Here is a 12,057-nt window from a genome sequence, read left to right on the forward strand (position 1 = left end):
CGAACAGTAGGATAAAAATTTCTAAAAATTCCCTAGCTTTTCACTGACTTTTCTTCTTTTGTCACCAGAAATCAATGTTGGCAGCCATTCATGTACGTTGCCAAGTTGTGTTATATCTTCTCATGATATTTAGTATGTAAGGAACGTCATGTTTAGTTATTCTATTACAGCACAATACAAACATTAGTAATTTCATCTTATTGCTTTAAATGCTAGAGTTACTGTTAGGTATACATAAAACTTATGATACATTGTTTTCTTAATTTATGACTCCTTAATAATAATTGCCCACGTATTATTTATTATTCCACAACCGGCAACGCTGTACAGATATTTTAGCTGAGCATCTTGGGTAATAGAATGGCGTTCTGGCGTGTTTTGCAAAGGTTGTTCATTGTGTTTCTCTTTAAAAATTAAAAAATGCCGCGTACTAAGAAAGTTGTAAGTTCATATTTATCGTAAAAGTGAAGTAGATATTGTAGAGTTTAAAACTTAGTTAATATTTGCCAGCTTTACTTAATTTTGCATGAAAAAGGCTAACCGAAAAAAATGGTCATGTCATTTTTTTGTTGCATTCTTGCCCGTGCTTTAATCTGTTTATTTTTGCGTTTTTCTTTGCGAATTTTGTATAATTCTACCTTTTTGTACACTCGTTGTTATTCCTTAGTGGAATTTTGGCCATCGATTTTTTACATTGTGGTATTTTTTCCTTTTTACAGCAGAAACCCGCGTTTAAAAATTCATAACCAAAAAATACAAAAAACACTGAAGATTTTAGAAATTGTACCTTTATATCTACTCTTACAAAATAATTTTGGGGCTGACCTGATGTTATAGACCCTAGACTGTCATTAGGGCGTTGGTTTACGCCATATTTGTCTTAGAATAAATATAAAAATTTTACATTTCTTTGAAATACAATATATAAATATGTGATCCTTAACAGCAAATACTGTTTCCTATTAAAAAAAAGTATTCTGTGTTTAATTGAATATGTTTTTAATATCATATAAGATAATATCTTAGATTATACATATATTATTATATTAGATGATGTTCTTTTATAAAATAGATTAAATTAAGTTAATATAAAGAAACTTAATAACAATATGTAAGGAACAATATCAATAATAAGTCTAATTAATCAGGCTTTTTTTACTCCTTACTAAACTTTTGCCTTAGTTTTCTTCTTCATAAACAGATTAGACAACAGGGAGTATATATCTTCATAGCTTTGTAGTTGTTAGGTACCCATGCATATTTCTTGTGATTTTTGCAGATTTTTTAAATATTCTTGAGAGTTACTTTTTTTGACATTGTTTCACTAGTCAAAAAGAACCATGGAGGAAGAAGAGCTGTCTGGAAGTGACTTTGATGATGATGAGGATCCTGATAAAATTGAAGTCCCAGGTAAGAGTAAACTTTTTTTACTGTTATTTTTGGATAGTTACCTAGTATAAATTGAAATTATAAATGTACCTAAAATGTTTGTTGTAAAGTATATTTTTTCCACAACTAAGATCTTATTTAAGTATCTTATATTATACAGTAGGTGTATAGGGTGTCCCATTTTTATATGTTTTATGTGATTTTTCAGTTATAAAAAGAGATAGAAAATTGCAGTTTTTGCTTCACTATGCTTCTTTTTATTGAAACCAAAGATACACTAATCAAATTTGCCAAAGGTGATAAAAAAATGGATTTTTAGTAATTTCCTGTAACTCCGTTATTGTCAGACATATTAAAAAGGTAAATATTAGGAATATGGGTAGAACAAAAACACATTAATAGGAACTATTCTTTTATTTATACTTTTATGTTTGATGAAAATAGAATTACGAATTAATTTCTTCTTCTTTACAGACTGAACCAAGAGGTGTTTGTATATATTATAAAATAACTGCGTCTATACTATGATAATGCTTGTTATACTAATTCTAAAATAATGAGACAGTTTTGTAAATACAGTTATAAATGGATTTCAAAACACCCTCTCAAAAATGACTCAATTATAAAAAAAAATAGAGTGCAAAGAGTGGCATACATTAAACAACCTATTGAATTTCGGCATGGAGCCTCATAATGTTCATCAGCATTTAATGTTAAATAATTTAATTTAGTGGTGATTTAACAGGTTTACCATTATTCATATTAAAACTATTGACTACATTTTGTAAGTATCCACTTTGATCCAAAGAAATGTTATTTTCATATCTTTGAATTCTAATATGTAAGAAAAATTAAAATTCATTCATGTCAACCATTCTAAATTTGTTTTTTAATAATGTTTTAAAACTTAACATTGTATTAATCTTACCTGTAGATATTGCTAAATCATCTACATAAAGAATTGCATAAATGTTTTTTATTTTTTCTAGACGGATCTGTTTGTTTATATAATACCTAAGACTATGAAAAATAAATTATAATAAGCCTTTATTTCCAACAGGCAACTTTGCCAATAACAGGAAACAGTTGCAAAACAATGAAAAATATAGTTTAAAAAAAAAACACAAAACAAACCTAAAAGAATGAAAAGAAAAGAAAACAAGTAAAGGCACAATCTCAGTTATCCAAAAAATTAGAACAAATAACTATTAATATGATATAAAAACCTAATTATAAAAGTTTAACAAGATAATCACAATAAAATAATCGACAAAATTAAATTAACTGCAATATACCTACTAACTATAACTTAAGCACATGGGTCTTAATTCCAAGAGTAATGATCCACCAAGATATCGACAATCACATGAACTGGAGAGAAATTTATATCACACATGTGACCGAATAAATATAGCCCATATTGTATATAGTGGCGATTTCAACAGGATGTTAGTAGGAGGCCTTGGCAGAAAGAATGTTAGGGGATGTCTAGCATTAAGCCTAGAGACCATGAAACGTACACCAGAAAGAAGTACAAGACTATCAATGAATCCATTCAGTAACCCGTGCAGGAATTTTAGGAGAAGATCATTCTTCTGAGATGTAATGTATGTAGATTGAAGCGTTCCAATAGTTGCTGATGATCAAACCCTCTCACTGGATATATGCCATCCTGCCTGAAGGCCAAAAACTTAGCAAATCTATGCTGAAGAGATTCAAGGAGACCAACATGATTCTGATAAAGCGGGCTACATATAATGCAGCCAAACTCCAGTTTTGATCTCACAAAGCAACAGAAAAGCAGTCTTAATGTAGATTCCAAAGTAAAACTCTGAGAACTTCTAATTATGAACCCAAGCCTTCTCAGGGCTGACTTGACTATGTTGTTGAAGTGTGGAATGAATGTAAATGCAGAGTCAAAGGTGATACCAAGATCAGTAATTTGCTCTAATCTACTCAAAATAGTATCATTAATAAAGTAATCAAAATTTAAGGGTGTTTTTGATCTAGAGTAACTGACCACACTACATTTAGCTGCATTCAAGCCTAACCTGTTAACAGCACACGATACCTCCAATGTATTTAGGGCAAAGCCTCCAAACCATATACATTTAAATATAGCTTCAAATCATCAGCAAAAGCCAGCCTATGACAAGTGAGTGACTCAATCAAGTCATTTATAAAAAAACTAAACAGGAGCAGATCCAGGTTCAAGCCTGGTGGCACACCCAACGTTACGTTAAAAAGTTTTGATTTAAAGCCATCATATTCCACCTATTGAGATCTACCAATCAAGTAGGAATGAATAAATTAAATAATCTTCCTCAAAAACCATACTGAGTTAATTTATGCAGCAAAATATAGTGATCTATCCTAGCTTTTTGGAAGTCGGTATAAATAACATCGACTTGAGTATTAACATCAAGTGATTCACAGATGTGGCTAGACAGACAGGATAAGTTAGTAACAGAAGATCGCCCGCTAAATTATATAAACAAACACAAAGTAGTAATCCTTTAAATCTATCCTGTGAATTTTTATGAATGTTTGGTATTTTTAAATGTCTGTTAATATCATTTCTTCTGTAATGTTGGTAATTTACATATGTTTTAAAGTGGTTTGATTTGTGTGTATAGATACATGTAGATAATATGTATATGGATCGTACATAAAAATATGCTCAGAGTACAGAAATTGAGTTGAGTATTTTTTTTCTTTTTTGCTTATAACTCTCAGAATATAATTCTGTACGATGTTGAGTTGTTTCAAAGAATTATTATATAGGCCTCTCCAGATGATCACTCTGTATCTTAGAAGAGATTCTACCAATGATTGGTAAACCAACAAGAGTAATTTACTGCTTAAGATATTCCTTAGAATATAAAAGCAAAAAATAAGTTTGCATATATTACTAGTCGATTTTAGGATATGTTGATCCCATTTTAGGTGCTTATCAACAATAACACCAAGATACCTGACATGTAGTACAGTGAAACTTCTCTAACTCGAATCTTCAAGGGACAGACTAAAAAATTCGACTTATGGAAATATCAACTTACAGAAAAAAACGCCTAATTAAGGGGTTATTGTTTATTAGTACCAAAAAAAGTATTTTCTTCATATAAAACTAAATTTTTTTATGTTGTATGTGTTACATAATATGTATGCATATCAATATGTTTATAAATTTTTTTTAAAGAAGTCAGTTATTTTTTTTGTGTGAAATTGGTCCATTTTTCCTTATCTATAAAATCTTCTAATAAATTTAAAGAATTGTGTATTTCATATGGTATATTTTCTCTGGATAAAATAAAACATCTTATCTTTTCAATAGCAGAAATCGTCTCGTCAATTGTAGGTGTCGGAACCGTCTCACTTTCGCTTTGGCCATCATCTTCATTTTCTTCAGGGTCTGAAACAATACAAAACAATTCTTACAATCTAAAAAGGCATATTCTAGACTAGCCTACCTTTTTTATTTGGAACAAGATTTTCTATTACGCTTTCTAGGATCTCTTCATCAGTTGGAAAACCTGTTGTTTGTACATTATCATCAATCGTCACATAGTCTTCAAATGAAACATCACTCATGTTTATAGCCCTTCTGTATGAGGTCCACAGGGTTTTTAATTCAGATAATGGAACAAGGTCATCCTCGTCCCAGTTATCAGCATCTTGTTGAACTTTATCTTTAACAAATCCTGCTTTTCTAAAGCAATTAGCAATGGTTTGTTCTTTTACGTCCAGAGTCCACGTTTTATTAAGATCTTGAGTTGCGTCAAGTAACGTCACAATTGTAGGAGTTGCCACTTCCATATGGGCTAAAACTTTCATAACAATCCGCTTCCTATAATGTTGCTTCAAATTTTTTATAATTCCTTGATCCATGGGTTGTAAGATTGACGTAAGGTTAGGCGGAAAATATTCAAGTTTAATATTTTTTAACTTAGATTCAACAGACTTGGGATGTGCAGGACAATTATCAACGAATAGTAAAACTTTTCTTCTTTGGGCTGCAAATTTCGTATCAAGCTTTAATAGCCATTTTTCATAAATCTCACTTGTCATCCATGCTTTTTTATTAAACTCATAGTCCACTGCAAATGATTTAATGCCCTTAAAACAACGTGGATTCTTTGACTTACCAATGATTAGCAACCTAAGCTTTTCAGTCCCACTCATATTACTTCCAACCATAACTGTAATTCGTTCCTTGCTGTTTTTGCCACCCTGGCATTTTTGTCCTTTAAATGCTAGTGTCTTGTTGGGTAAACATTTAAAGAAAACTCCTGTTTCATCAGCATTAAAAATGTCATCCTTATCATATTGACAGATCGGAGTGGGCAATACATTCTTTTGCCATTCTTCACAAGATGCCAAATCTGCAGAAGCACTTTCACCACATAAAGACATTTGAACGATGTTATGCCTAGTTTTAAACTTATCTAACCATCCTATGCTAGCTGCAAAATCGTCCCGCCCTAAAGCAGTTGCAAACTCAAAAAGAGTTTTACTGTACCTCATGTTGCGGTGAAGGCTATATAATTAGTTTTTTGGCTCTTCAGACTCAAATTAAAAGAATTCAACTAATCTTTTATTTTCGCTAAACCATGTTCTGCTGCTTCTTTGTGTTTTCCCAAGAGCTGCCAGAAAATACTGCGAATGTGTCATCAGAGTGTGATACCAATGAACCATCACTCATACTCATGTTAGTGAATTAATATAAATGTATCTCTCAAAATCTGAAAATTGGCAATGCAAAATTATCTAAGAAAAAACAAAATATATCATAATATTATTATCAATGACAATGGTCAAATGTACTTCAAATTATTAATCATGGAGCAAAATTATTTCAAAAAACAAGATCCTACAAATTCTAATAAGACTCCTAAAATGCAATAAGGAAATTCCCAAAACTTCAATTCTAGTAGAGTTTACTAGCCTCAAGGTTCTTTTGACAGGCGAGTGCATAGCATAGTGAATGAAATTTTATTAAGTAGTTCGGGACAAATCGCAAGGCCATTCAAAAATTTATAAATAAACATTAAATCGTTCTCAGTGCGTCTCTTAAGTAGACTTTGCATATTCAGCAAGTTCATCGATTCATCATAACAATGGTCATTAGGAACTGGAATGTGAAGTTTATAATGGCAGAATTGTAAAAAATTATTTTGAACTCTCCAGTGCCATACAATTATTCATGTAAAGAGGAGACCAAATTATTGATCCATACTCCAACAAAGAGAGAACAAGTGATATGTAAAACCTTTTGCAAGTTTTAACCGACAGGTCTTTACAATTGCGCAGGACAAAACCAAGGACCTTAGATGCTTAAGTTATAATAGTATTCACAGGAGTAATAAAATTCAACTAACCAGTTGTTGTTCTGAACTAATCACCCAATAAATTTTTAAATCATTGACAAACAACAAAAAATTACTATTTTGAAAGCAAACCAAAATATCATTAATGAAAATATTGAACAGAGGAGAACAATGACCACCCTGTAGAACCCCAGAGAAAGATTTCACAGCCAATTCAGCATCCGAAAAATCATCAAAGAGCAAACTCTCAACAAATATTAAGATATCATAGTTAGAACATATAATATTATTATCTAATTCCTGAAGTTTAGTATGTAAGCCACCTACATTAAAAAAAAAACTTGTAATGGGGCTACTTCAAGTTTTTTCTATGATTCTGAACATGCTTGTTGTGATATAAGGCATATTGTTTCTGTATCGTCATCACTTTCGCTCTTGTTAAGCTCAACAAAAACCTTAGTCCAGCACTTTCGTTGTAGGGGGTAAGAACACTTAACTTTGAATGCATTCAAGATATCCTTAGTGATCTTGTTATTGAAGAATATTACCTTTAGTGGATGGGTCCTATTATTCACTTGTTTTCCCAGTCAAAAAACTCTAACAATGTCTTCAGCTGCTCCCTCCTCTTTGATCAATACCAACATCTTCACCACTTTTCTTTTGTCTTCCTTAATCCTGTCACGAATCATGTTTGAGTTTGATTCATACACATTATGAACAATAATGTTGCTGGCCCTCTCAGCCAGGTCATTTATTTCAGTAAGTAAGATATCCATATTTGATGATTCAGAAGATGGTGGTTTGTACTGTTCAAGTGTTATTTTAACAGAAGTAATTTCCGTTTTAAGCTCTGCAAATGAAGTATGAAAGCAATGTTTGATGGATTTAATATAATCTCCAAGACATTTTAATGAGGCCATGGGATCAGGGACAACCCTGGTCACCACTTGAACCTCCTGAATTTGTTCCTCCAGTAGAGTCAGTCTAGTACCAATCTCAAATAAGTTTTTGGTGAAGTTTCTAATAAATACTTTGCCTTAAACTTACAAACTGAAAACGCCATTTCTAACCTGTACAGTTTTATACTGCAACGAGTTCATCTCGTTTATAATTGACCTGAGGAGATTTTCATTACTTGAATGTATGGTGACATCCGCATCTTTTTCGTCTTCAGCGGCATTTGCCACAAAGTTGAGGTTTCCTGGTTGGACTATTACAGATTGGTTTTCTATGTTACTTTCTTGTTGAAGTTCATGCAACTAAATGTTAATGATTAGCTTATAAATAAATATTTTTTAGAATACTCTAATTTTTTTATCCACTTATATTATTTTACTAAAATATTTTTATTTTGTTTCACTCATAAAAAGACCCTCCCGATTGTTTCACAAAATAACTGTTAAGTAAATAAAATACAACAGTAATAATTTTTGTTAAATTATACATAAAAAAGTACTTTGCTCCTATTTTTTGCCATAACTGTATTTATTATGTAAATCCTCAAACCAATTACCATTAAATACATGTACCATATAGATATATAGGTATCAGTTTTATAGGTATACAGGGGTATTCAAGTTATGGAATCCACTATACAGGGTGTGCCGGAAAATGTGGGAAATATCTCGGATTCAGGTAGAAAATTAAAAAAATAATATGGAACTTTGCTACAAAAAAATTTCTTAGAGGCCCTACTTACGAAGATACGGTCCCTTAAAGACGCCACTGGAAATTGAAGTACTTGGTATAATTTAATACAAATTTTACTTGATTAATACTACTAAGGACCTCTTAAAACAGAATCCTTAAAACACATTTATCTTGTTTATTTGACCAGGAGCGCACTAGGCTGTACATTATAATGCTTAAATTTTTAACACCCTGTATATTAATTATTTTTTCTCCAAAACGGTTTATTTTACCAATAAGGAACAAGAGTACCTTTTTTTAGTTTAAGGTTCAAGTTATCCATATTTATTAATTTAGAGTCTTTATCATACAGGGTATAAAAAATTTAAGCAATATAAGGTACAACCTAGTCTGCCTCAGGTAAAATAAACAAGTTAAATGTGTTTTAAGGACTCCGTTTTAAGAAGTCCTTAGTAGTGTTGATCACATAAAGTTTTTATCAAATTATACAAAGTACTTCAAGAGTTATTCAAGAAAAACCGATTTGCAGCGGCGTCTTTAAGGAGTCGTATCTTCGTAGGGAATTTTTTTTTGTATTAAAATGTATTATTTTTTATTTTTTACCTGAATCCGAGAGATTTCCCACATTTTCTGGGACATCATGTATAGAAATTAGGAATCAAAATAAGATTTGTTCTATAAATGTGAAAGCAGTTGTTACAAAGTTGCAGGGTGCCTAAAGCAAAACTTAATTTTTAAAACATTACCATAATTTCAAAACCATTGATGATATTAATTTAACCATTAGTATACCTACTAAAGTTTTTGAAGGTGAGAAATTCAGGTTTGGTATTAGTTTGAATCAAATTCCTAGGTACGACTTGACTTCATAATAAAACAGAGAATTTTAACATATATGTTGATTTTCCCAATTTTCACGAAAACACCCTCATCTACTAAGTCAAGTGATTGTAGCAATACAACTGCGCGTCAGAGATGGCTGAAATGTTGACGAATACCTATCAAAAGATAACGCTTCGGGTCCAATTTCAATCCAACTCTTCAGATTGTGTGATCTTAAAACTGGGTACACCTTTTCCACACGAAATAATTTATCAGTGCGTGTGGAGGTTTTGTATCTTGAAAAAAAAACATGTATGGTACCAATTGCAATTAAAAGAAAATTTTGTTAAAAATGGTTACAGAATGGAAAACAAAAACTGATGGAATCTCGAGACTGGATATTGATTGTTCAACCCCACAAATTAAAAATGATTTTTGATAAAAATAATAAACTATATTTTGCATAAGTACCTGAAAAATTGTTACAAAAATTATTCAGTAAAAAAACAATTGAAATTCGCTCGAAAAATTAGGCACTGCCGTTTTGCTGACACACATTGTTAGCTCCTTTAGAGGTTTTTCCAGCTTTTCAGCGACTGATATAGTGGTACCTCTGAGATACCTATTTTAGTAGACTAGCGGAACGTCCAGAAGAACAATATGATGTTTTGATATAGATCTTATTGAAAGCTTAACCACATATGAGGTTTTAAATTCAAAACTTTACGCATTTATAAATACCTAATATTACATTATTTAAATCTAAAGGTGGAGGAAAGGATTTGGCTACTGCTGCCACCATAGGGGAAAACAGAGACTTAAAACTCAAACAAGAAAAAGATGTAAAACCTGACGTTAAAATTGGGCCAGCGGGTACTATGGCCATGAACAGCAAGATGATGCAAGGAATACCTGGTATAAACATGCATCCTAGCCCATATGATATGATGAGACAACCAAGTAAGTGCTTATTAAAGTACCTATTTGTTTTCAAGTAGTTGTTCTGGATCAAAAAAATCTAAATGTTATTGTGGTTTATTATTCATTTATCAAATAGCAAATATTTTTAGGTATACATATAATCAGGTAATTAGTGTATGGTGGCCCAAATTCGACCCTCACCATTGGGATCTGGGAAACTGTAAGAGTTACAAGGTCGGTTAAATTATGGCAAAGTTGCTAAATTTGGTACTTAACAAAATGCCGTTTTAAAATTTAAAAAATGTCGAATAATTCCGAAGATATCCGGAAAAAACCGAAATCTGAAAAAATCATTTTTTATATTTCATATAATAAAGTAAATAACACTTTGTTAAGGACACTTTCTTCTCTAAAAGATGACCTTTTCAGAATTAAAATACGACGTTTCGTTTTTGGAGATACCATCATTAACTTTTTTTTTTCAAATACGACCCTAGATTTCTATTACCTTGTTTTGTTGAACTACATTTTTATAAAACCTATGACGTATCAAACTTTTTCATTTTCAACCGACTTAATAGAAAAACTGAAAAATTCCAAAATTTGAAAAAAAAATCTTAATATGGACCCGATTTTTTTTTTTTTTCTTTTAATTATAAGTATCAACTTATTATTAATAAAAACTAATCTACCCTACTACGGCCCAGATTAGTCGTGACTGCCCTTTGGATCATTCTTCCTCTTGCTAGTAAATTTGTGATTTCCAAAATAAAATTGTGGCATAAAACATTTATATTTTGAGGACTTTCTTTAAATACACGGTCTTTTAAATGTCCCCATAAAACATAATAAAGAGGTGACAAATCGGAGCTTCTGGCAGGCCAGCGATGTTGTCTTAAATTGTTGTTCATGTTCCTTTGTTTCCAATCCACTTATTGGGAAAAGTTTGATTAAGAAACTGAGACAGAGCCATACCATTATGTGGTGATGCCCCATTTTGTTGCCACCATAATTGCTGAACAATATTCAACGGCTAGTCATCTAGGGCATCAAATATATCGTTTTGTAGCAAATTTAGGTATCGTTCGGAATTCAAATTTCCATTATAGAAAACTGGCCTTAAAATTTTCTTTCCATATAGCCTAATCCAAACATTAAATGACTCCCGTCCCTGTCTTTGAATTTGCTGATTTTGATACAGATTTTCGACTGCGTAATAATGCCTATTATTTGTGTTAAAAAAACCACGCGTGGAGGAATTATTGCATTCATCCGTCTATATTATTTTATTCAAAAAATTTGCATCTTCATGTAACATTGCATTAAGCCAATTGCAAAATTCAAGCTTTCTTGCGCTGTTTCCTGGCTTAAGTTCTTGGCTAATATGGATTCTATATGGTCGATATCTATTTTTTTTAAACTCTGAATCTGCGTCCTAGGTATATTCAGTTCCAAAGAAAATTCTTGCGTGAGGAACCGCGAGGATTTACCGCAACCTTTAACAAAATGTCCTTTTTTTTATTTGGGCCAGTTTTAGCCATTTAGCCAGTCACATTTTTCTTACCTCCCTTACATTACAAACTTAAAACTAAGACAGACACTTACAAACGCCCATGCCAACTATGGGACTCGAATCCATGGCCACACGACGAGGCAGAAATGTCCCCACCATGCTGCCGGGGCCGGCAACAAAATGTCTTACTTATTATATTATTGAAAAACGTTGTTTTAAAAGATTAAGGTTGCTCTCTACCTGCATTTGTCTTAATCTTGTTCCTAATATCGCCATTTTTTTTTGGCGAAACCAAACCTAAAATTAAAAAAAAAAGCGATGTTATGCCTTTTAAAAATTCATTCCAGGCCCTCAAAAGACCGCAAAAGTTTGGTATTATTACTATTGTCTAATATGAATTAGGCAGTCGTAAAACGAGTATGGCCTTTACGTGGT

At 31.7% G+C, this 12,057-nt stretch overlaps 1 protein-coding gene across 3 annotated transcripts in view; it reads left to right on the forward strand.

Annotated features, from left to right (window-relative positions):
* The first annotated feature begins 304 nt into the window (after positions 1–304).
* LOC126748895 (protein strawberry notch) overlaps positions 305–12,057 on the forward strand; it is a 197,884-nt gene continuing 186,131 nt past the window's right edge. Inside the window, exons 1-3 of one of the 3 annotated variants that reach the window (XM_050458439.1) lie at positions 305–441; positions 1,280–1,410; positions 9,957–10,148. In XM_050458439.1, the coding sequence (XP_050314396.1) occupies positions 1,341–1,410; positions 9,957–10,148 (262 nt within the window). In that variant the 5' untranslated portion in view covers positions 305–441; positions 1,280–1,340. The remainder of the gene's footprint in view (positions 442–1,279; positions 1,411–9,956; positions 10,149–12,057) is intronic. The other 2 variants (XM_050458431.1, XM_050458448.1) reach the window with 2 other exon arrangements.

The sequence above is a fragment of the Anthonomus grandis genome, chromosome 2, assembly GCF_022605725.1.
Source record: "Anthonomus grandis grandis chromosome 2, icAntGran1.3, whole genome shotgun sequence".
Taxonomy (NCBI): domain Eukaryota; kingdom Metazoa; phylum Arthropoda; class Insecta; order Coleoptera; family Curculionidae; genus Anthonomus; species Anthonomus grandis.